General features: G+C 33.8%; 1 protein-coding gene across 6 annotated transcripts in view; it reads right to left on the bottom strand.

Annotated features, from left to right (window-relative positions):
* Positions 1 to 27,434, bottom strand: part of LOC129001485 (myosin heavy chain, non-muscle) — a 102,422-nt gene that overhangs the window by 32,843 nt on the left and 42,145 nt on the right. For 3 of the 6 annotated variants that reach the window (XM_054428791.1, XM_054428795.1, XM_054428796.1), the window contains exons 2-5: positions 26,278 to 26,434; positions 19,919 to 20,049; positions 7,520 to 7,546; positions 1,889 to 1,912 (exon numbers count right to left, since the gene is read on the bottom strand). In XM_054428791.1, the coding sequence (XP_054284766.1) occupies positions 1,889 to 1,912; positions 7,520 to 7,546; positions 19,919 to 20,049; positions 26,278 to 26,434 (339 nt within the window). The remainder of the gene's footprint in view (positions 1 to 1,888; positions 1,913 to 7,519; positions 7,547 to 19,918; positions 20,050 to 26,277; positions 26,435 to 27,434) is intronic. The other 3 variants (XM_054428792.1, XM_054428797.1, XM_054428794.1) reach the window with 2 other exon arrangements.

Below are 27,434 nucleotides of genomic sequence, written 5' to 3'. Positions count from 1 at the left end.
TAAGTGATGACGTTGCCAACCTCTGAAAAAGTACAATGGGGTTGCCAATCTTACTAAAAAAGAGAAATTGAGACGTAACGTGCAGAGTGTAACTTTTATTGCCTACTCTAATCTTTTGTGTTGATATAATTGGTTTTACAATGAGGGAAAATGTTTATTTACGAGGCGATTTGAAGCCATTTTGCGAATTTAACTATTTTCAACACATTGAATCTCAAAGAGTAAAAAAAAACCTAATTTACAATTTGAATCAATCAAACTAGAATAATAAAATTTGAGTTGTAGCAAAAAAAAAAAAAAAATACTATAATTCTTCTTTATTGAGGTCAACTTAGGACTTAGTAGTCTAATCTGGCAACTAACCTCTAGTAGACATGTAGCCTATATTAAAATGGTTTTTTTACGTTTTTCAAAAATTTATTTAGTTTTATTATTGAAAATTGTTAGATTTGATGACAGTATTTGTAGAAAAGAAGCAATCAGTCACGAACTTTTGGGAAACCTAACTCTTTAGGATGTCATAAATTAATTACCACTACGTCAAAACATTAGTAATTTACCTTTAAATTTTACTAGAACTAACCCGTTTTATATGAAACCTTTTATCCTTAAATTTTTACAGTTTAACCCCTACATCAAATAACCAAAAAGCTACAAAGTCTGATTTTCAATCAATGCAACAAAATGATTTCTCCCAATGAAATTATAACATTCCTGCACAACCCGTTTTTGTTTTTCTCAAGTTGGCTACAATAATTGGATTACGTTTACGTTTATCAGACAACATATGGTGGTTTAATCGCCTCTACATATAAGGTAACTGACCCAGGGCTGTCCAGTGAAAGGATTGTGATTAAATTAACAGGAATAATCTACACAGCTTAACTTGTACACTAATTACTGGGTCTTACCTTCAAAAGTTTAATTATTTTACGTCTTGTTATACGGTTGAATTTAATCCCTCAATAAAATAGGTAACATTCCTATTATTGCTCAGATAAAAATATATTATTCAAATATTTCAAAGCAGGATTAAATTTAAAATGACATATTACAAAATTAATTTATTCTGCTCCTCTTTCAATAAAAGGTTTACATTTGACTAGACTTAATGTCTACTAAATACCGGTAATTTATCTTTTGTATTGTTAATTTATGTAACTAGGCACTTTACAATAGTTATTCTTACGTTTAACATACTCATTTGAATTCTTATCAATTGACTCACATGTTAAATGATTTGTTAAACTAATTTATACAGATAGCAGACGATTTGTTATAAACCTTCAAAAACTGTATAAGCCTCACTTTTGTTAGTGATACAGTAGGCAGTTACTGTAACACAGATGAGTAAGGCAGTACTTTTTTAAAATTTTATTTTTCCAGTTCACCAATTAGTAAAATGTTAGCGATTTAACGATGTAACTTATGTCTTTGAAATAGTGTAATATTTTGAACTTCTAAGGTTTTAAGAAGTTAAAGTGTGGGGGTTAAGATACTGTAAAAATGAATACTATACTTATAGTACCTAATTAGGAAAATTTTACTATAAACGCAATATTTATATAGACTTTATATTACTATTTGTCTGTTGAGTAGGATATTTTACGTTAAGCAATGAATGCAACAAGCTTCGATACAGTGAACATTTATTTAGTAAGCTAAATTTGATAGGTACAAGTTTTTAGGTTTGTGTATGAATTTAAATTGGTTAATAAGTATGTTAATATACGCATGAGAATATTTAGGGTGAATTTTGTTACCTCACAACACAGAATCAAATTACCTTATTATTTTTTACGAGTTAGTCAGTGATTTGTGTTAACGTCAAGACAACCATGTTAGGATACTTTGTTAGGTTAGGTTGACCAAAAGTGTTTGTACTTACGACAATAAGAGCTGGACTTGGTCCCTGAGGTTCACCACATGCAGCAGAGAAGAAAGAGGCAGAGATGGAAACAAAATGCATCAGAAATCATACAATTTGAGACTGCCTGCTGATCGGTTATCGACCTGGCTTAACATAGCTGAGCTTCAAATTTAAAAGCTTTCATTTAGAATTCAAGTTAATGATACAGTACAGAAAAAAAATATTTATAACTTGCCATAACGTTTAAATTGTGAAACAATGGAAAATCTAAAGCTACTTTGTAACACAACCTGACATAAATTATCATTGATAGAAAATGTATAATTGTTCATTATATCATCAAAACTGTAATAAATTACACATTTTCAAGACCTCAGCAACATTTAGAACCCAAAATCTAAGTTAAAACACTATTTGCCTATAAAATTCTTTTAAATACAACTTAGTCTACAAAAATTTAAAGATTTAAAGTTTCGCACAAAATACTAGATCCAAAAGTTGATCAGCAGGCAGGCCACTAAGACTATCACTACAAGGCTACATCACTAATAGTTACACATTCAGTTGGCAAACTGCAGGAGCACTGGTAGTACCATCCTTATACCAGACAAATACAAGTTAGTAAAACATAAATTTGCATCGAATGCCAATTAAATCTGAACTAGATTGTATCCCTGCCAACTGAATGTGTGACTCGTTCTATGCTATCAATATCCACCACCCTGTGCTGGATCACTAGTCTAACTTCTAAATTCATTGACTTTGGATACTGAGGCAAAAATCTCATCTAATAAACCAGCCAAGGCTAGTTTTTTTTCTCAAAGAAAACAAAGTTATAGCTACTAATAGCCCAGGCAAATTAGACATATGCTCCCCAAAAAATCGTCTAAAGCTGGAAAGTGTTTTAATACCTTTTGGGGGTCCCAAATAATACTCCTGTGAGTTTGCGACGGATTCTGACGTCTGCTTAAGTTTTGGGAGTCGGAAAACTATGAAAATTTTGCACTTTTTTCAGTTTTTCGCTTATAACTCCTAAATAACGAATCCTAAGGAAAATGTTGTTCAAAGGTGTCTTTTAGTGCAATAAATTCCGCGTCGATTGATGTTAAATACGTCAAAATCGGCCGAGCCGTTTATCCGCTGTATCTTTTCAAAGTTGGGATATTTTCATCAACGTGGCCAAAAGGTTGATTATTTGACCAGTTTTCGACTTACAACTCCTAAACGACGCATGCTATACAAAAATGCGCCTGTAGTTAGTTTGGAAAACACAAAATTTTGCGTAGAATTATGATTATGAATGACTATATAGTGGTTTATTTCATGGTTATCATCCAGAGGTTTATCCAAGAATGTGTGAAGGGAAGGGTAGCAAAACCCCCTATGCAATTTTAAATCTAATACTGTTGAGGGGGTTACAATAATTCTAGGATTCGTCCTAACCTCCCATTTATACGATCCCATCACTGGACTCTCCGGAATGATGTTAAGCGATTCTAATATATAATAAGATATTACAACGAGAAAGATTTTATTAAACATAGCAAAAATGTTATTCTTTAGCTTAATAAACGAAAGATGATAATGGGACGGATGTACATAGTTTTACTATGTATTTAGCCTATTTAAAAAAACGATTGGGATTTTTCGTAGATTTTACCATATAACTTTTCTACTTCTCATCATTGGAATCTTAAGAATAAGGATTCATCCTTTGCTCTTATTTGTCTTGCCACAAATGGTGACATTCGGTACCATCTTTTTTGTCAGATATAGAATTGAGATAATCGTGCCCCTTGCAAGTCTTTCAGACAGTAGTGTATTATATCCCTGCATTTCATATGGAGCGAGAAAATGTAAACCTTTTTAACATGTACACGATGGTCGAGATAGGTAGACGGAGTTGAGAAGTTCTTGTCGAACCGGTGGATTAGCCGTATTGATGGGAGTTAACCAATTCACGTTAATTTTCCATACCTATCTCTCTGAATGAAGTACAATTTTAAATGAGCTCTTAAGGATTGGTGGATGAGCAGCCCTTTTTGTTAGAATCAAAGTCGAAATTAGTTGAAAGTGTCCTCTGGGAGAGACCAACCCTCACTTGATTTGGATATTTTCTGCTCCCAACCATGTATAGGGCCAACCTGCTTCTGCAACTTCGCCAAGCGTTGTAACCCGTAAGAACACAGTGAGATCCACATTGATTGAAGTAAACAGCATGAGTAGTTTTAGGCTACATGAATACAGTAGTTAGATTTTCGACCCTTCTACATCACGCTTTCTTCATCAAACTGCGCTAGTGGGTACGGACCTATTTTTAATCCAAAGTATGATTCAAATTGAGGCTTGGATTTAATGTGGAATATCAGGTGTTGACTGAGGGGGCAGATTCTTCTTTAACCTTAGCTGTTGCCATCACAGCTCGCGATTAATGTCACCACTTCCTTTTATTCTGCACAGTTTATGGTCATTATAGGCTTGCCTATTTACGATTTTCTTGCAAGCTGTGCCTTTCTATTATGCTTTATACATAGCTCGCGTTGATGCTATCATATGGGATAACTGCTGAGCTGATTGACATGAGCGAACTATTTGCAGTAAATGGGTCGTGACACTGGAACCATTTGATGAATTTCTTTTTGATCCCACCGTATCCTTGGAGTTTATATTGTCAACTTGCTGATAATATGTTGAAGAGGTGATCCCACAATATACCTATTAACAAATATATCTAATATATAAAATTCTCGTGTCACAGTGTTTGTCTGCAAACTCCTCCGGAACGACTTCAACGATCGTTATGAAATTTGGTGTGTAAATTCTGTAGGTATGCAAATCGGACGTAAACTATTTCCCGTTTCGAAATTCTTAAAAGGGCTCCGCCCCAGTGGCTCTGGAGTTTCCCATGTTAACCTTATGAGAAATGGAATTAATGAATCTTAACAGCTGTTTCAATTAAACAAGTTGGTTCTGTTCTATGATGTTCAATAGCATTAAAGTTACAAGGATTACCAACAGGGTGCAGCACTATTATTTCTTTTACATTTATTACAACAGCTAATTTGCAACCAAAAGGTGAGTGAGCGTAGCGAACGAACTTCAACCTGGAGGCGAGTGAGCGTAGCGAACTAGCTAACCTGAAGGCAAGTGAGCGCAGCGAACGAGCTCCAACCTAAAGGTGAGTGAGCGTAGCGAACGAGCTCCAACCCAAAGGTGAGTGAGCGTAGCGAACGAACTTCAACCAGGACGTGATTGAGCGATGCGAACGAGATCATCTTGAAAATTAAACGTAACGGTACTTTCTTTCCATCGGTCTGTCTTAGGGGAAACCTATAACTTAGGTGATACGAAGTTCGCCGGGTCAGCTAGTATATATATATTAACTTGATGGGTAGCATTCACTGCGATGGGCCCGCCAGCGAACCATCGGACTAGGTCCACATCATTGATTCCCCTATCTCGGAAAAAGCTCTCCACAGTAAGATGTTGCTCTCATGAGCACTTACTTGTTCATAGGCCATGCTGCACGTTCCATGACGTCACACTAGTAGATAGATTCACTGCCATATCCCCTATGTTTTTGGTAATTAGGCTGGTTGTTTGCCAGATTTCAATGGTAAGATTTTAAACTTGACAAGCATCTGATCTAGTGTTAACAATCAATAGCGGTTAAATGGTGAAGCCAATAATCTTAATGAATTGGAAAACATTCTACGCAGACGTTTATGCTCTTCAAACTAACTACAGGAACATTTTTTCTATAGCATGCGTTAGAAGATGTAAGCCAAAAACTGAAAGATGAATACAGGGATAGATCGTATATAATGGGTGGTTGGGATGAATCCTAGAATTTTGGGAACCTCAGACAACAATATTAGACTTAAAATTACATAGGGTGTCTTACTCTCATCACACCTTATTAGATAAACCTCTAGATGACCATAATGGAATAAACCACTATCTAATAATTCATAATCCAATTAAGGACAGGATCTATGTTGTTACCAATTTTATTAAAATTTCCCAACTTTAACACTTTTTTTCAATGAAATGGCGTCCATACAAAGTAGGTAACAATCAATTGCCGTTATTGATTAATAAAAAAACATTATACGCAGAATTTTGTGTTTTCCAAACAAACTACAGGTGCATTTTTTTTTTTGCGTCGTTTAAGAGTTTTAAGCCGAAAACTGGTCAAATAATCAACCTTTTGGCCATGTTGATGAAAATATCCCAACTTTGAAAAGCTACAGCGAATAACCGGCTCGGCCGATTTTGACGTATTTAACTTCAATCGACGCGGAATTTAATGCACTCAAAGACACCTTTGAACAACATTTTCCTAAGGATTCGTTATTTAGGAGTTATAAGCGAAAAACTGAAAAAAGTGCAAAATTTTCATAGTTTTCCGACTCCCAAAACTTAAGCAGACGTCAGAATCCGTCGCAAACTCACAGGAGTCTTGTTTGGGACCCCCAAAAGGTATTAAAACACTTTCCAGCTTTAGACGATTTTTTGGGGAGCACACCCTATATTTGATCTAATTTGCCTGGACTATAATGATGCATTGTCATTTCAGTTTTCAATAAGTTACCATCAAAAAAGATTAAAAATTTGTCTATAAAAATAACATTCTATTTTACATTAGTTTATTCAATTACTTGCTGCATTCAACCAAGTGTTTTTCTGTTCTAGAAAAGGCTACAACACATGAGAAGAGTACCTCCTTTACTTAAGGACTAGAATTTCATATCTCAAAATTTTTAAACTCCCAGCACACTTGTAGCAAATAAAACTACCAAATGAAACAAAGATCTTTTAACAAGGGATTTTTAAATTGTGTTTAGCAAATCAAAGAATTTAAAATTTTCGTTAAAAAAAACAAACAATTCCATTACAATTAAACTTTTAGAAGATTGAAAATAGCCTTGTATTAAATTGTAAAGAGTCAAAAAATTCTTGGACCAGTTTTGAAATTTATGGGGATTTTTTGAGAACTACAAATGTTGCTATCAAGCTTAATATGACTAACAGTGCAAACATACAGCTAGTCAGTGCAAACATTTAACATTCAGTGTTGGAAATAATTAACACTTACACAAAACCTCGTTCACAATAACTATATAATACACAGACAGACAAGACTGCGTTGTCAACAATACATGAGAAAAATACAACATGTAATCTTGAAATATGTTCCTAAACTTATCCCATAGCAATATTTTGCTTTCTTTATTTTGCAAAAGATGCAAATACAATATTTCTTTTGTTTATTCAAATAATGTTAATTTATATAATTTACTGTGTGTAATTTTAGTTTAACACATCAGCTAACATGAACAATACATGCCTAATGAAATGATAATAAAAACAATTAACAAAATCAAACATTTTGAAAAACACATTTTAACTCATTGTTAACTCATTGAAAATGAGTTAGAACAGTCAAATTATAATAACCATGCTAAAAAAAATATGTTAGATGAAAACTAATTTCTTCCTAAAATAAAAACATTAAAAAATCACAAACATAATGGAGAAATTAAAAATAAATAACAAAAAACATGAGCAAACATGGCAGATGGACGATTTTGACAAAAACAAAAGTCAACACGGACAAACACGCTTGCGTTATACCCGCTTACTTACATTATCCCAGGAGCTTTCGGAAGACATCTGATAAAATAAAACTCCGTTATGGTACAAAAATTGAAATTAAACTACACTAGTTATCTAAGTTCTTAACCCAAAAAACCTGTTCTATGAACAGATTATTTCATTATTAAGTATGTGTGGTGTGAAATTAAAATTTAAGAAAATTTACTAATAAACTGGCCAGTGTATAAATAGCAGTGACATAAATGCAAATAATAAGTACATAAACAATACTACTGTATACATCACAATGTAGAAGTATGAAAAAACAGAGCATTTTGTTTTGATTATTAATCAGCAAGACATTGTGTAATAAAGTGATTTTCAGTCGTGAGTTTTACCTTTTCCAAGAAACGATATAAAAAAAAGGCGGTAGTAGGCAACCATGTGTGGCTATCATCTCCGCAGATAACCTCTGCTGGTACCACAAAGTTCCGACAAAGGCGCCCGCTTGATTACATTTCAACCCAAGAATTTAATTGTTTTCCTTAGTGGAAGGCCAAACTATGGTTTTGACATTGCAGACTTTTATTCCAAATATTCACTAAATAAAGAGCATTTAGGTGTAAAATATGACTGTTATACTTTAAGATTCAACAAATAAAGTAACTTGAAAAACTGACTCAGCAAACTAGAACAAGACTCATAATAAGTGAATAACCGATCCAATGTCTATAAACATACGAAGCTTGCCTCGCTCGGCCATCTGGCGTGACAACTCAGTGTTGGTGATCCAATTCAATCACGCCCGTAAAAGATTCCGACGGAGGACAACTGAGGAATTGACCCCAATCAACATTCCGTCACAGTTCCTCCGGTAATTACGACTCGGTAAACTTATGGGGTGTTGCACAATACATCAGTCAGATAGTAACTCGGCAGACAGTTTGGTTACGTTAAGCATTTACAGTAATAATTAGTTGAGTAATCCGTTCCAGGTGCATCAAACTTCTGTCACATTTATATCCTAAATATTTGATACGTTAAACATCTGCTAGTACAACGCTGTTGAAATTATTTTAAATTTTAAATTACTAGGGTATAAGTGCAGATTTATTTAAAACTAGCTGTTGTACCCGTGCTTTGCAACGGGAAGGGGACACCAAATAGAAAATTTTTGGTCTTTACATTTGTTGTACTGTATAAAATAGTTACACCCTGTTGGTAAACCTTATAACTTGTTAATGCTATTTAATAGGGTCTGACTTAGGGGAGGTACAAATGAGGCATTTAGTTCAAAATTCCTCCGTGAACAGCGCTGTAGTAAAAAGCACTTTGGCAATGAAGGTTTACTAATCGCAAAAATAGTTCTGTTCATAAAATAAAATTATAAATGCCTAAAATTCAATTTTATTAATTTTTAATTATAAAATTAAACTATCATAACCTAACCGAACTAACCAAACTTGCTGATAAAGAAATAATATAACAAAAGTTTATAGTAAGCGGAAAAATAATTCTCTTTATAAAATAAAACTAGAAATTGATCAATTAAAATTTTATAATGACTTAATAATAAAATTAAACCGTAATAACCAAACCAAACCAACCAAACTTGCAGAAAATAAAAAAAATCTTGGACAAAAAGTTAATGCCACCGGCGGGATTCGAACCCGGGAACTATAGTATATCAGCCCGGCACGCTAACCATTAGACCACCGAAGCCGATGGCTAGCGTTCGTTTTGTTACGGTAATGGCGTTCCCTCAGCTAATAAGAAGCCCTCAGCAGTCATCGTAGCCTCTTCTATACCTCCCCTGAGTAAATACCTATTTAATACCATAGAAACAACTTGTGTACTTGAAACAGCTGACGAAACTATTTTTTTCCTTTTAAATATGATTACTCATAAGGTTAACATGGGAAACTCCAGAGCCACTGGGGCGGAGCCCGAAAGGACTTTTGCGATAAGAGTGCGTCTATATGTTAATTGGGAATGTGAGCTATCATCACACCAAATTTTAGCCCAATCCGACCAGTATTTATCGCGTTTACTTGTCACAAACATACATACATCCATACATCCAAACTTTCTCATTTATAATATTAGTAGGATAAGTGTTGATTCTAGGTAAGAATGGTGAGATAAGATTTAATTTGCACTTGTAGACTAAGATAGTTTGCTCTTAAGTCCACAATCCCTTATATCCAAACACACTTTTGCTATCTTGAAATATTTAACACAATCTACCCAAGATATTTTTACTACCAAATAATCTACAACTGGTTTTGTGTACTCAAAAGACGCAGTTTTATCATGTACTGTATCACTCATTAGATTATCAAATATTTGACAGGTAGTTGACATGTAATGGCAGCAAGTGGACAGATGTTTCCCCCGTGCCACAAGTGAATGCAACACTAGTATCTCCCCAGTCAAGTTGATCCTATTATTGTCAGTAGATCAATGCCACCCATACAACCTGCATTCCTTTGTAAATTATTTTCTCACCTAACTATTACCACTTTTGCACTTGAATAAGACTTTTGTCAATTTGTGAAATTACATTCGTAAACTACTAAGTTGGTAACAAATTTTAGAACTTTTAATTTTTCATATAAATACTTCAACTTTACTTCTCTGCAACATTTTCAATGAGGTCCTATTGTAAATAATTCCTATGGACCATTCTAGTAAAAAACCTGTTTTTATTAAAGGGTTTCATATAAATGATTGTTTAAATAGTTCACCTTTTAAAATTAAAAACTTTTATATATTTAAATAGGATACTGTGGCAGTTTTGTTTTTTATTACCAAGACATTTCTGAAGTCCAAAAATCATAATGGATTGGGAAATTTTCAATGATTTGATAAAGTTCAAAAAAATATGTATGAAACTGATTTTAACTATTTTGCGATATATCTGAGAAAACCCCTGAGAAACTTTATCCAAACCTTTTTCTGGTATTGATACCTATATTATAGATAAGCAACTAGATAAATAATCCTTTATTTTGGTTATACTGAAGTAATTTCAAGCATAACAAATTATCACTAAAATATACTGACAACCGAAGAGCCACAAATCATGATCGATATTATGAAACCTTAGACACAGCAAGCTGCATCTCTTGTTGATAACTATTCAATTAAGCCGATAGTTCAGATAAAGGATTCATTTAAGCTGAACTTTGACGGTCGTAAATTTGTGAAGATCACTTCCCGAGTCAACAGTCACGGAGAGAGGAGAAATTTACTGTTTTGTATCAGCACTTTGCGAAACACAATTTTTATGACTTCCTGATGCAAAGAACTGCATGAAAGATTTTACATGTACGAAAAAAGGTGGAATTTATCTGTTGTATATTGGTCTTTAAATAATCAATATTAAGAATTGACATTGGTAAAAAAGTTTTCATTACAAATCGTTTTTAAAACTTTTCAATCCAGGAGACAATTATTCAAGGGACAGAAAAGAGTCTTTCAAAAGTGATTTAACGTAAAAAAGTAATTTTCCCAGTTGCTCAGACTTTTTTACAATAATTTATTTTTAAGACTTTTAGCCCAATTTCATCAAACAACCAATTGAAAGATCTAAAACGCTCCAGAGTCAGATTTCACCAGAGAGGGCCTGTATCCTGGACAAGTTCCAAGCCCCCAAAGTCAAGGTGAAGTGTCTGCCCACCTCTACTACTTCACTATTTCCAAGCCTTTTTAAACCACACGACATCCACGCTCGCTTTATTTAAATGTTTAATTAATTTATCTTCACTAGTTGCGATAACTATGTATATTTATGGGTTTTACTTGATTTACGTGATTGGTTAATTTATAGCTATTTGTTGCCAAGTTGAACAATGTTTATGCATGGCTCTATAGATCTACTACATCAGCTGATGAAATTATTTAAAAAGAGGCAAATAAACTGAGTTTTACTTATTGGTAGGTTCAAAGTTAAATTGTTTAGAGAAATTAATTGGTTAAAATTCTGTGTTGTTAGAAAACCCTTGATTAAGCTCTAGTGAAGGAAATCTATCAAATTTTACTGTAATGTACTGTAACTATTACCCAAATTTTCCCATACATTTCTTGCTACTTTAGAGCAGTAACCAATAGCAACAAGTAGCTTTTTTAAACACAAAAAACAAAATAAATAATAAAATAAAATTAGGATTAGCCCTAGTACAGTACAGATCTAGAAAGTATTGCTAACACCGAAAGAGCGAGTACTAAAAAATATAATTGTAGTGTGTACTTAATTTCCAGCCATTTTTTTTTACCAATAATAAATTATTTTTATAACTTGTTTATTATTAAAAACCAAACATTCTAAAAGCCGATTAACCAGAATCACAGACCCACCTAAGTTTGTAATTCACCAGTTACGCCATACTACACCTACACTCGCCTACATGAGCCCAAACCCCTTGATTGACAGGTCAATATTACATTTTTTGCAGCTATCGTAGTGGCACCTCTGCACATCGCTGTGACAGACGACAGATCAGGTTACCCAACAAGCAGCCCAACCTCCCACAGTGCTTAGTTAAGGCAAGACAGGTTAGGTCTCGGCATAACCAAGCATGACAAATTTCTACAATGCAAAAAACCCATATAGTTTACTAACTATATTGGTAAGGTCCATTTAACTTTTTGAAACTTTTATACAGAGGTTTGCATTTAACTGAATTTTTCACTGATCGCTTCAGAGATTAAATGTATATTAACAATGCTTATGAGGAGAAACAAATGTTTAACAAATCAAGTTGCTCTTATTCACACACTTTGAGTGCTCATTAAACCAACACACTTGACCAACCACTTGTGTTGGGTTCTTTGGATATTTAATGAAAAGTCATACCAAGAGATTAAAAACTTTATCTAATGATTTACACACAAGTCTAAAATTTGATAACTATCTAATCACACCATAGGTAATGCAAAACATGTACAATGTAAAAAACATATACTTAGGTCATTTGTGAAAAAGTGTTCTCAGGTGGTTGACTAGATTAAGGTCAACAGAAGCTTGAACCACTAAATTTAATCTAAAACTCATTCTTTAGTTAAGAAAATCTTAATCTTGTTATTGAAAATAAGGGGAAAAGATGGTTCTATTAATTTCTATGTGATGTGCAGGATTGTTTAGGTTTTCATTGGGAAAAATGTATTATATTAAAATTTTTAAACATCAAGTATTTTGGATGAAACAGAATAACGCAATCGTAAAATAATTAACCCTCCAGAAAGGAAATTATGAGAGATTTCTTTGTTCTGATTTTTTGTTTTCCTCCTACCTAACTCCCACACAAAAAGCCTCCAAGGTAAGACTAGTGACTGTACCATCCGCATACTAACAACACAGATTTCTATCTCGACTAGTATGGCGACCACATAACTCCTAGAGCCCGTAAAAGTACAAGTTCCACTTTACCAAGATTTCCTTGGATCTCACAGACGGGCATTGTCCAATTATAAGTGGTAATGGAACGGGTTTGGACAAATTAATTGCAGCCCTGATTGTATATGAACTAGATTTACAGATTTGCTTTTTTGTTTCACTTAGAATTTAGCAAAACCTACTTTCATCAAACTAGTAGCTTTATTTGGTATCATTCAAAAGTAATACAGTACTTGGTATAGTAAATTGATTAGATCCTACAAAATTGAAATAACTAGATTTCTATACGATATCTACTGTTCAAAAGAACATGATCCCATAATCACACCACATTCATTAAAGACAAGTTTCTGTAAACAGTTTTTTAATGTAATCATTAAGTATAGGATACTAAATTAAATTAGATTCACCTAATTAAGTTGCAAGCTGGTGATAGATTGCAATTAGTATTCTAAACACACCCAGTGACAACCTTCTACAACACCACGTCCTATCACAGTGGCACGCACAAATCCCACCATCTCTCCAGAAACGCTTACACTATTATAGGCCTACATAAAACTATGAAATAGTAAACAGTGACTTTAAGTAAACTACTAGAGGCTCTTTTAACATAGTTATCTTTGCACAAGTACAAATAAACTGAAAAAAATAATGAAGAATGTTTTATCAAGTGTTTGTTTAGCAACTGCATCAATAGTTATATGTTTAACTAGTTTCGCTGAACATGAGAGAAATGTTTACGCTTGAGCCGTAGGCGAGTGTGGACAGTTTCTCGAGTGGAGCTAAGGCTCTTTGCACTCACATTACATATTATTTTTTCCTACAGTTACCATAAAGCAAATAAATAATTAGTGGCTTTCTGTTCCCAACTTATTTTCAAGCGTACACGTATTAGATGCCTAAAAGAACACTGTTTTGTGTTGTTTTGGAATACTGGAGTTTGGCAAAAAAATGAGTGCGGCAAAAGTTAGTAAATGCAGCAATTAGCAACTTTGCGTGCTGTAATCAATTCAAGGAAGCCCACTTTGTCAGGTAACTGTAGGAAAAATAATTTTACTAACCACATACAAAGACTGTCTAACAATTTAACAATGTGCAAGAGAATAATGTACCCCCATTTCCTAACCTTCCTACATTTAAGAAGACTTGGAGCCAAACTGAAAGTTCATACTAAACATACTAGCTTATCAGTGTTATCAAATGCAGATTTGCAACCCAGCAAACACTTCTGATCACAATCATCCCAAGTGGGAGAGTTGTTTAATTGCACTGATAAGACCTTGGTGGCATCTTATCAGTTGTCTTCAACCTTGAAACTAAGCCTACTCAGCCTTGTGGTAGTTTCATTCTTACAAGTGTTTTATTTGTTTACAACTGATTAAACTCTTGATAATCGTTTACTTGTAATTCAATTGTTCTACAATATCAATGGAAATTATGAAAATGAATTGAGAAGTGTAATGGGATATAATTATTTAGCTTAGCACATATAGCCTTTTTCTCGCAGATCCAACTAAGTTACATATTTCTCCCTACATGTTTAAACAAACACCCAAAAACCTTGATTGACAAGACCAATGTTGCCACTGCAAATCGTCTGAGAAAATTAAATCTTAAATTAAAACATAAGACACATCCTTTATGTAAAGGGCCCTTTCAAATTTAAATGATACACAATTTTTTCCTGGCTACATGTTTACAAGACTGTAGTATTTTGTGATAAAATTTAAAGGTCATATTTTTGCTTTGGATTACACCGATATAAACCTGGATTTTATAATCCAGGGAAAAAATACTCTTAAAAAGTTTTTTTCATCAACTATAAAATTCAGTATTATACTCAGACCATCTACAAGTAAATATTTCCAGATTCAAGAATATACTTTATTTTATTTTAATCTATTATACTCCTTTAAATAAACAAGCTCCAAAAACATATTTTATACATATTCACTCATTTTTAAGATTCTGTTTATTATAATTGGGTTAAAAATTCTTCGAATAACATCGGTTTTCAAATTTCTAGAGTTCCCAAATCTGAAGATATAAGATATATTATTAGCCTAACCAAGCTGTCAACTTGACGTCTCCTGAATGGTTCCGGTTATCATAGTTGGGAAAGTTAGTCAAAAATTCTAACTAGTTAGAAGTTATAAGTTAGTCCCGTAAAAAGTAACTGATAGAAGTTATAAGTTAGTTAGTTTAAAAAGTAACTGATAGAAGTTATTAGTTAGTTGAAAAACTAACTGATAGAAAATAAAGTTAGTTTTAGTAGAAATTAGTTGTTTGTTGGGCAGTTGTTTTAAAGTATTTTTTAATGTCACATCTTGGTTACTAATATATACTATAATATGAGTAAAGATTGCGCACAATATGATTTTAAAAAATGGCTCCTACGATTTCCTCCGATTTCAATGCTATTGAAAATTGCTTGTATAATACATTTGCATTGTATGATGTCTTACTAACCAAAGGGATAATTACGACTGTTCAAAAACACTAAGTTTTTTACTGTTCGTTACCTTGACACTCCCGCAGTTAGGTTTATATGTTAATATTAACGAAGTGTGTAGGTCGTAGGAGATTTACGCTCTTACCTCTCACTCCCAAGTTCAACTCTCTTGTTTGTTTACATGCGAGATGTTAGTAAACATGGGTGGCTAGTGTTACACTGCTCGTTAATTTACTTGTCTTTCTCGTTAATCTGTTAGTTAAGACAGAATTGTGTGATTTTAAACAGACCAAGTCACATTTTTACTGCCCAAAGTAGACATAACTCTTACATATTTTTTATTATCATTAGGTTAATTCATCATTCATAGGTATTATTTATAATAAAATATTTTGAGTGAGGTATGTTCAACAAAATGGTTTACAACTGAATTATTGTCGATACTTCAACATTTATATATTTGGATAACTGATGTTTCAAAATTTGTTGATATTTACCTAAATCAATAGACACATGTTCAACATTTATTCTCTTTCAACAATGTTCACAGCTAATCAGGTTATCTTATCCACGTTATTAAAGTATGTACATTTAGTAACACATGTTTGTTGTCAACTTGATCCAGCAGTTAGTTGTATCTATGTCAAAACTGTAAGGTTCACTTGGAACAGTCCCAATGTTGAAACAACAACACATTGGACAGTAAACTGATGCAGCGAGAGGACCATTGGTTCCATCTTGAGATGTTTATAGTGTTTTGGACGCAACACTTACAGTAAACTAACATGTTAATGAAGCGTGCCTGTCCTGCTATCCTACATTTCTTTGAAAACCTTTGCATTTTTACACTATTACTTAACAGCTACTTTACAGCCAGTGGACATATATTTTACTGCATAATGTTTACTATTCCATTCCACACTATGTAGTTAACACATCCTCAGGTATTTGTTAGCTGTTGAATTGTAATGCTTTAGTTGCTTTTGTCAGTGAATTTGTTGCACTATAGTATATTCCATCACTAGGAGTAAAAATGTCTCTTTTTAGTACACAAGTGTTTTACAAGCGAGCGCAGCCGAGATTGGAAATAAGATTAAGTACCAAAAAGATACTTTCGCTCCGTATGATGAACAACTATTTTTATCATATTGTGGAAATAACCTTCTAATAATTACAACATTAGACCACATAATTTGATGTCATACAAAGTTTTCATCAATGTTTAAATTTCTGTTGTTTACAAACATAGCTTAAAATATTGGGTGATTAGCAGCGTTTTCTTAATGTGCGTTTCAAATAGTAAACAACATTTATAATGTGCCATAAACAAATTTTGAGGTTAGCGAACCGAAAAATGTACCGTATATCTTTTGTTCCCTATTTGAAGTTACCCGGAAACAATTATTATGCGGCCCATTTAGAGAACTAAAAACCGCTCTTTTCTGACATAAGACAGTATGATGAAAAAAATGTTGTAACTACTACTGTAACTATGTTAGTAGGACTACGGTATGACTCTCGCCACTGATTGATATATTGTTTTCATGCCAATAATGATTTGGCTATTTAAATATTATAACTTGAAAGCCTAGTTTACAACTATTGTAAGGAGATGCATTATTTTTCCATACGCCAAACTTGAACCACTTAAAAATTTCTAAAACCTCTTTTTAAAAAAAATCTCCATAGTTAACTGATTTAAAATCCAAAATGCAAGCGACAAAATCTTAGCAAACCCCCTAATGTTATAATTAAATGCGTCTTAATAACCTTAACTGAAAAAGAATTTAAAACTATCAAAAGAAAAGCCACAAGTGATTTAACAAATTCGAAAACCTCCCCTCTGTGTGCTTGTGGCTGGTGGCTGGTGAAAGCCTGACCAGTGACCAGCTGGTGTGTGTTATTGAGGCAAGACTCTGCCATATACGGTGGCCCGGCGTCCCTGCCTTGTATGGCACTGTACATGTGGGGCAAGGCTTGCCACATTGAACATCAGATGGCATGTCAATGTTGCTCACCACTAAATATACTACACGTGGGTTTAAACATTATGCTACAAAACTAATTGTTAAACATTTAAATACTTTGTCCAATATTTTTGAATACTTTGTAACAGCCCTGAAGCAGTGATATTGACTCGTATTGATTTACAATTCCTGTTCCAATCGTAACAGTTGGGGTGTTACATGTTTTGGCTGGATGCCATTTCCTTATGTGGCCTATCAAGTGTGTGGCCTATGTGTAGACCATGAAGCAACTCGAGCGTTATTAACACTCTCTAGACTGATGTGTATGACAATAGCATTCTGCATAACATTTAACACCCTCACTGTTGCAATTGGAACTGTTAGCAGATATTGTAAATCCATAGAAATTTATATTTTTGTACTAATTTTGTAATTTATCAAATCCAGTTACAATATTCATATAACTTGTAAATTTGCAACTTATTTCGCTAAGCACTTTTTGTTGGTGATACAGTGTTTATATTATTTACAATGAAACACAATGATGTTACTAAACTTGTTTTTTGCTAATTTTTATAGAAATCCCTCTCAAAAGTCCCTAAAATAACTAAGTACTTAATACATTTTTTAGTTTAGAAGTTAATATTCTCTTTAACCCTTTCAGTGCTATAGTGCAATATATCGTTGAGCGACTTTTTCCTAAAAAAAATACTATAAAACGATATATTGTTCACATTTAATCCGAAAAGTGCTAAGCGACAATAAATTGTGCCGGCCCGACTTTCAATCGTTTGAGTTTAAATGGCCACATCGGTTGACTCTGTTGTTGTTTGAAACAGTGATGGTTTCTTTAGATTCCTCATACGATCGAGGCCCAATATATCCCTTAGCACTTTTCAGATAAAAAAATTTTATTTTTACCGATTTTTTTTTCTTGCACACTAGACTTTACACCCGTGGGTCAAGCCTAGTACTTTTTGGACAAAATAAGTAAATAACTCAAGAATTTTTAAAAATTACAAAAAAAATACTAGCATCGAAAGGGATAAATAATTTACTGTTGTCCCTATTAAAAGGTTATTTAACTGATAACTATCACAGCCATCTGAGACACATTAGCCACCGTCCCCTGGTCTCGGTAACTGTGTTGTTTCAGAGTTATTTCCGTATTGGAATGTTTGGTTCTCATCACTCCTCAAAGTTAAGATCCCCCGTAAACAAGGGGAAACTGAACAGCACTCCACGACTCAATACCTCTGGGTTCAGCGATCATTTTAGATAATGAATTTTATCTCATTAATAAACAATAAATTAGACTGTCTTTTTGATGCTATGATTTATATAGTTACAAAATAAACTGTAACAATATCCCTACAAAATTCTGCTTGAGTTCTTGTAAAAAATATCAAAATCGTTCGGTTAACAAGTTATAAAATGTTATTTACTTATTGCTCAAGCATTGGCTATACAATCTTTTAAGTTATCTATGTAAAGAAATTTAAACAGAAAAATAGATTTCTTCTCTTAAACAGAGCCAAATGTTATATTTCCATTTATGTAGTTTACAGTTTTGAACCGAGTATACAAAATTTGGTTTTATTGGGATTTTGTAAGTTTTTAAATATTTTTACTGACCAATTTGATTAAAAACTTATTAATTTGACTTTTTTAAGGCTACATTTTTGGTGGCAATTGAAAAATTCTTTATATTGTTCAAAAACTTGTTTGTGGAAATAGACTAAAAGCTCTGTCTTATTCTCCAAAAGGTACCGTTTAAAAACACAAATTTAAAAATGTTACCCCTGTAGTCATAACTAACTTTTTACCTTAATTAATTTTGAAATGATTAGCAAATTAGTGAAATGTAACCTAATTGAAATCCTACAACTGTTTTACAACCCACCAAACTAACTAAACTCTGTAAAGTAGCAACAAATACAAAACAAACGGTTGAAGATTCTATTGTCGGTGTCGACGGACGATCTACTCCAAGATGAAGCCCTGTGGCGAACGGCCAACAGAAATATAAACATCGGCTGTCTACACATGTCTAGACATGACCACCACTTTATCAATCCATTAACTTATACTTTCACGGGTTGATCTGTCACTTGCTCGTGAAATTTAAATAATTTGTTATTTAGTAATGCAAATTAGTACTTTAAGTATGCTAAATGAACTAACAAATATAAATTTTGACATCTGTTATTTGGTTTATAATACAAGTCGTTTTTGAAACTTATGTTACCTTGTAAAATGCAGCTTGGGTACAAACATTTTAAAGAAGGTTTATAATACGTTTTCATTAACAATTTGTCAGGGTACAATAACGTGTTTCATAGGCTACTAATTTATTAATTACATTATCCCTATGGCGTAATATTTCATTTTTTACACTAACTTTGAAAAAAAAAAACAATTAAAGGCCTATTGAACACTGTATTTTTACACTGGCCAAAAGTTCTTTAACTGTCAACCAAAGTCTTATCCATGATGTATAACCAAACTATGTAACATTTATATTGGACACATAGAGTGTCCAGGCAAATCACTTACACTAGCACAGTGTAGGTTAACATGTAGGTTACTATGTGTACAGTTTACTAAGCTAGTAATGAGTAGATGTTTACCGTGTGAGGGGTGGAGGAGCCCTTGGGTTTGCTGGCCGCTACGTACGCCAGGTACTGTATCACTTTCTTGGTATTCTCTGTCTTACCAGCACCAGACTCACCAGTACACAGGATAGACTGGTCCTCTCGGTCTGTCAAAAAACACCACCAAATCAACAATATTTTCAAATACAGGGTGAATCAGACCACCCGTGCACAACGTTTTGGCCCAACAAGCGTTAAAAAACTACCTTTATAATTGAAAATCTGCCGTGAATTACAATTTTAAAATGTCACTTAAGGCACTTGCTTTTCAATGTTAGGATCATAAAAAGTGCAAATATATGTCCGAAAAATTAAAATTAAAAACATGTCGAAAATCCAAGGCATTTTACAAATATTAGAAGTAGGGCGTTTTTTGAAGGTGAAGGAGTGCGATTTTCTAAAAACTCCGAATAGTGTTTTGTAGATAATTTAATTCATGACCATGTAAATTCTTTCAAATCTTTGTTAGCTCTTGCCGTTTTTGTGCTTTAGCTGATAAAAAATGTATTTCTCCAAAAAAAAAGGGAGATTTAAGGGAGTTGTTTTTTTTTTTTTTTTTGGGGGGGGGTTGTAATTTGAAAATGTGGAGATTTTTTTATTTTCTGGGTGGTTAGGGACTGAGACGGACCTCCACAAACAAATTTCAGATCCTTAGCTATTCTAGAAGTGGGTAAACATTTGTATACCTGATCAGTGAGTCAGTGAGTTACACAAGCGGCTGTATATCCTGTTAAAGTATGAGCACGGGTGGTCTGATTCACCATATAGTTGTGAAAAAGGTTGTAATGTTTCACAGGAATCAATTATCTGTATACCATCAATCTATCTAAATGAATAGGTAGTGATTTAGGGATAACTCCTTAATAAATAATATTATTGAGATGACAATATAAATTTATTCATCAATATATTCTGGCTACAAAGAATAAACATTTTAGTACAGTGGAACCTCAATAACGTGGCCCTTGATAGCAAGTGTCATTTTCAAATATCCTTGATTTTTTAACCTTATTCTATTGAAAACCTCGATAACAAATCAATGATTTTAAAATTTACGATTTGGTATTTTAATGAGAAAACACTTTTAAAAATTGTTTTAATAGTGACTATTTCACATGGGGGAAATATCAAAATATGTCTTTAACACCTTAATATTAAGCAAACACTTTTTCATAACTCCCAATTAATTGTTGTATGCGATTTCCCAATGTGTTCTCAATAATGGGCATTTAAAATTTGAATTATTCCTTTGAACCATGTGGTCATAAATTAGTCATTGCGATTGTCTAAATTTCAACCAACCCAATTCTCAGCATTCTGACTAAGACCGCATCAGCAATGCTTCAGCTTGTTCGAACGTTTATTCAGCAGCTGAGTTAGCATTGTATTGCCTCATGGCAAGAATTGCTGAGTCTTCACTGTTACATTGTCCTCCTTATGTTTGCCCAACTCCATTGAAATGTGGTTGAGTTTATTCAACAATTTCATCTTAAAATTCCAGATTCAGCAGAAAATAAATATGCACTACAAATAAAGTTAGCTAAACAATTTTGATTGAAAAGAGTTGAAATTGTTCATAGCAAATATAATATGTTGTATGTCTTTCGACATCATGTTCGACATCATAGTTTATTTTACCCTTATTTCTTCTTCGACTGATTGTTTCACAAGGTTTTGACCCATATTTCACTTTGTCTCGTTGGGTCTGTCGAAAGGATGTAGTTAGTTAATTAACCTGATTTCAGTCAGACTCCTGCTGGGTGATTGATTCATGGACAAGATCGACAGTTACTTGGATTGTTGAGATCGCGCTTAACACCTACACGATTGATTTTGATTTGTGATTTACCAAAGTGCACAGCGATATCACCAATAAGTGATTGAATCTGAATTAATCTTTTCCGTATATATCCAAGATATTTTTTCAATGTTAAATTGAAAGTTCCAGTATCCGTTTTAAGCCGTGTTTACATCAGACCAGTTGTTTGCAGGCTACTTTTCTCAGGTAACTTGAAATGCACTAGATGCAAGTACCCTGTCTGCTCTACCGGCCTCGTATAAACAGCATATGCAACACTGCAAACAGCTTTACTTTATTCAAATGTTTTAGATTGGTGATCTTAGATCAGCTGTGTTGCAATGTTTGCAGTCCACCCACAGTTGACTCAACTACATCTACTTTAGAGATCATAAAAGTTAACTACAGTACTTGAATCAGCCAAGTAATGGAATGGAATTAGAAAAGACTGCCAACAAGAATTGAACTGTTTAAACGAACACAAGTGTTTTATGTATGCAGTGATAGGCCATATAAATTGCAAGAAGTGGATTGGTTAAAGTGATCAGTGTTCTAGCATTATGAAACATGACCTTATCTTAACAGTTATTATCATAGGCCTATGAATATGGGGAAATACTCTTGAGTCATAGCTTTGAACAATGAATTTTCATAAGTTATCAACAATATTGGTGTTTTCAAATGGACGTAATGTTTCTGAATTTTAATTTTTCCTAAAGTAAAAGAACCTAACAAAATAAAAATCAGTTTAGTTTGAAAACTAATTTCAGACCCAAACTGTTATCACACCAAAGATCTATATTAACTGCAATCCACATCCGGTAAAGGATTAATCATTTATTATTTAACATTATCGCATAAGGACTGTTAGTTAAATTCAGCGAGAAGATTACAAAACAAATCTCAATCTCCCTTATTTATTATCATTTGCTGCATGATTGTCGCTATGCAAGTGTATGGTGTATGCAGCAATGCCTTGACCCCGCGATGGAGGTTGCCCTGCCTTATGTGGGCGTCCAGTGAAAGTACAATCTACAATCTACAGTCTGCAGCCATCCAACCATCTGTACAACCTGTGACTCACCTAACTGATGGCTCACACAAGTGTTGCTGACTATTAATGGTTTTGACCCTTTGAACGAATTATGCTACGTTTCTTTTTATAATATTTCTTCTAACCAAGTTTTGTGGACACAAAAAGTAAAAATAAGAAAAGCAACAAAATGATTTGAGGTGCAACTCACAAAAAACCTATCAACTTCCACCATAGCCGTTCACGGTTTAACTTCAGCTCTGATAGGTCAACTTGTCATGAGTTGCACATCAAACCTTACCAAGAAAGGATCAGAACCCTTTTTCATGGCCTGAGTAACCCATTGGACTGCTCGGTCATTGATCAAAACATAAGAAATAAAAAGGTTAAAAACCTGTTGTACTGTCAGCGACCAAGGTTCCGAACCTAAATGTTCATTCTCCAGCTGTCTACCAAGTTGTTGAAAAAATCCTCTTCATCCCAAAAATATTTTTAAACAATTTTGCCAAATTGTAATACTGATAAGCGGTTGTGTGGTGTAGCCGGTAGAAGATGAGTCATGAAAAACAGATCATTGACAGTATGATCCAGAGGCTAACATCTTTAAAATCTAACAGCCTACCGAATAAAGAATTTTTCATTTCATTTTCACAACACTACTTGGTGTAAGTTTAGTAGGCTCTGAGGCATATGTCAAGTATATGCTTACATCTTACAGGTGTTTACGAAGAGTTTCTGTTAATTCGCATAGAGTGAAGTTAAAATTTTGTTTTGTAATTTGTTACTTTTGGATCTAAGTCTTTGGAGCTCAAAGCTTAATTTTTTGCAGAATAGCTGGGTTCAGTATAATTGGATAAATAATTAGATTCAGCTGTTCCATTGGGCTTAACCATTAAAAAAACCTAAATGTATCCTTAAAATTAAATGATACTTATTTTATCAGACTGCATTGCTTACAAGCTAGCTTAATGTATTCCTTACAACCCGACATTTTTTCAACTCTTTCTCAACACTGATAAGCTTTGTATCAAGGTAAAGTAAAGATACAATGATAAGCAGTAAAGAGTTAGTAGTTACAGTGACTGACTCAACTACAGATAGCTTATCAGTGACTCATCACCGCTGCTAACACCAATACAGAAGCACACCACACCTTGTATCACTACATCAAGATTAAGTTTTGGAAAAACATTTAGTCTGATTGGAAATACTCAACCAGCCCTAATGTACCACTGGTTTAGTGGTAGAGCGCAGGGCATCAGTGCCCTAGGTCTCTGGTTCAAATCCCACTAATCACCAATGGATTTATCTACCACAAAACTTGCCATAACTAGTGGTGATGCTGCACTAGGAAAGCCTGAAGTAAAGTGTAAAAAAGTTCCGGACTATTACTGGCTCAAGATTTAGTATTACATTTGGATAAGAAAAAACTGACTGTTTCAAAATGCTAGTGGGCCCTGGATTTGCTTAAGGAGTAAAAATATTATACAGTAGAACCTCGATAACAAGGCTCTCATGGGGATTATTAAAAAATATTTATTATCAAGGTCGACTTCTTATCAAGGTTTGCAATGACATGTGATTAGGTCTAAAATAAAATTCAAGGGGATTAGAAAATGACACTTGTTAGAAAGAGTGACTTGTTATCGAGGTTCTTGTTATCAAGGTTCCACTGATTCTTTAAACTTGATTGTGGTACAATATAACCATGGTTGGGTGCAAAGCCACCTGATCGAATGACGAGGAGCGTTAAAGGTCAGGAAACAAGCATGTTTAATTTCATAAAAAAAAGTCCAAACTGTGTGTCGCCTGATAAGTCATAAACAACAAATAGGGAAAACTTCTCTAATTTAAACTAAACCAAGGAGTTGATTAGATTGTATTTGCCTTTACCAAGAAAAATAACCACAATATCTAAATCATAAAATTTTAAGAAAACCCACTGAATCTTAAAAATACCAAATGGGTTATTCACTGCTAAATTGGAGATTAGTAAATATTTGTGTCTCTTGGACTAATTGATCCTGATTGGTGCCAATTAGAGAGAGTGATTGGAATGTTGATAGCCAGACCAAACTGTCACTTGACTTAAGTGTTTGCACTGCTATTGTGATAGGAGTTTTTTGGAGTACAGTACTGTAAATATTGACGTCCTTACATGCGAAGGAGATTGAATGACAGGATGTGTTTGGGTTACAAGATTATAATTTACCTGAAATTTTGAGATGATATTCCAACCTGAGGATTTAAAAACATAACATCGATGTCCGAAAACGCTTAGAGCTACACCTAAGTTACTTGTAATATCACAGAATGGATAGCTTGCTTTATTGACTACTAGCTGATGCTCAATGCTTGAGTGACTTTGATCACAACTAGAATATTCAGCGATTCTCTACTACGGTACTTATCTTGCCAAACAGCTAGGTGTAGCTGGGGAGCAGAACTATTAAATAGCTTCTTAGGCCTACTTAGGATAAGTCAGTTGCCACTTTGAATGTTCTACATTGAATTCAGCTATCTATAATCATTTATGAATTGGGTGAGTTGGTCATAGACAGTAACAGAGCTTTGAATACTATCAAATCGCACACAAAGAGCTTATTCATATTGGGAGATACAGATGACAAAATCATGCAAGATTTTAGATCTGTTAAATGATGACTCGGAGAGTATAGTCATAGCTAAGGATATTATTGGTTCAGATTTGTTTAAGTCTTTATGAGGAGATGTATACAAAAGATGATCATGAAGCAGAACCGTAGGTGAGAAGGTACCCCACAAAGACGACGGAAACCAAAAGACATGGTACAATTCCAGGTGTTTAATGTGGTTCATGATCATATACCAACTCATCATTTGGATTTGTCAACTGATTTTATGAAGGGACAAATAAAAGAAGTTGTATTTGGCAACAGCCTGAAAACTTTGTTGTACAGTAGACGTCTGTTAACTGAATTTGGGTTGACCAAAACCCGGGTTTAATCGAAATGGTTCAATAAACTAATACAGGGCTGTAAAATGCTTTAGTAACTTCAGTTATTTAGTTTAAAGTATTTTCTAACCCATTGTAACATTTTTTCAGCTGAAATAAAACACTGAATTATATAGACATTGTCTTTCATTTTTCCTACACACCGTGGTAATACATTGGCTATTTATGCATATGATGGGTTAACCGAAAAATTGATTATCCAAAACGGCTCGCCCCCTTTATTTCAGTTAACCAGGGGTTTTACTGTATCACGATTATAATTATTTAATGTAATTATTATTTTTCCTTGTTCAATTTAAATAGTTTCTTTCTGGGCAGTTATATTCACTATTAATTTATACCGTTAATGTATTAGGCCTTAATTGTATTTCACTACTATTTCAAAATGTGGAAGTTGGAGATAGCTTCCCCACATAATTCCTTTTAAGGTACCAAAAATATTTTTCTGGTCATGCTGTGCAATCCCCTGAATGACACTTGACTTAACATGCAAGAACCGCAAAGATTACCTTGCAGCATGGACCTGTAGGCAGTGTCAGTGATTGCGAACACGTGTGGAGGAACCTCATGTCTCTTGATGCCCTTGTACCTCTCCATGATCTTCTCTGTGTAGATGGGCAGTTTCTTGTATGGGTTGACCACCACACAGAACAGACCAGAGTACGTCTGAAACAGAACAACATTGTCAGAATACCTACATTAAACTAGTTACTTCACGTACATAAATGTTTTGTGTAAAATAGAAGTTACAAATAATAGCAAATTTTTCCTGAATGCAGAATTTGGCTGATCAATACGGCTGCGTTTTTACACCTTCTGAATACAGCAAAATTTAGCAACGAAAACTCAAAACTCAGTTTCACAGCCCAAATCAGAAGTTGGGAAAATATCGATGAGAAAAACCTGCCATTTTATTGTGACGAACCAATGCAGAGGTACTTGGGACACGTAAAAAGATTATCAAACCATCATGAACCCAGCTGTTCCTGATCGTTGGGCTTTAAATAAATGATCCTGACTAATGAAACCGCTGATCTTAGTCAGTAACAAAGCTACACAGGTCATCACACACCATTCTACACTCATCCTTCACTCATATTTGGGTTAAAATACCCACCTTGGTGGGTCATGCTCAATGATTGATAATTGATATTTTGTTTGTTTTAGACACAGTAGGCCTATTGCCAAGGTATAATTGTGATGAAAAGCTCAAGCGACGTTCAAAATAATAATAGTAAAGAGTGTTACAAGAGGGTAAGAAAAACTGTATAATGTATATAAACCTTTTATCCTTTTACCGTATCCTCCAATGACATGACCCTGACATAACAGCGTGATGGAATACATTGGGTACTTAAATACGAAACTAACCTAAAATAAAACCCTTTTGATTGGGATAAATCATAAATCCTCAACATAAATCCTCAAATGCTGGTATTTTATTCTTCCAATAGGCCAATGTTTAAATGTTAATTGTATTTACTGTAGAGCTAAAAGGTTTTAAAATCACAATATCTCAAGATTAGTATATTGATTGCCAACAAAAATACTAGCCTATGTAGAACCAGGAAGAAGAATGAGTTAATTTGAAACATCTTTGTTTCATGTTAGTGGGGAGCTAATGTAGTTTTCCTATTGTTAATCCCTAAATCATCTCTCCTATGAA

This window comes from Macrosteles quadrilineatus, unplaced genomic scaffold (genome assembly GCF_028750875.1).
Source record: "Macrosteles quadrilineatus isolate MER2022 unplaced genomic scaffold, UCM_ALF_1.0 Scaffold_8__2_contigs__length_117827958, whole genome shotgun sequence".
In the NCBI taxonomy this organism is placed as follows: domain Eukaryota; kingdom Metazoa; phylum Arthropoda; class Insecta; order Hemiptera; family Cicadellidae; genus Macrosteles; species Macrosteles quadrilineatus.
Note: the sequence above shows the minus strand (reverse complement) of the source record. Positions and strands in the feature narration are given on the sequence as shown.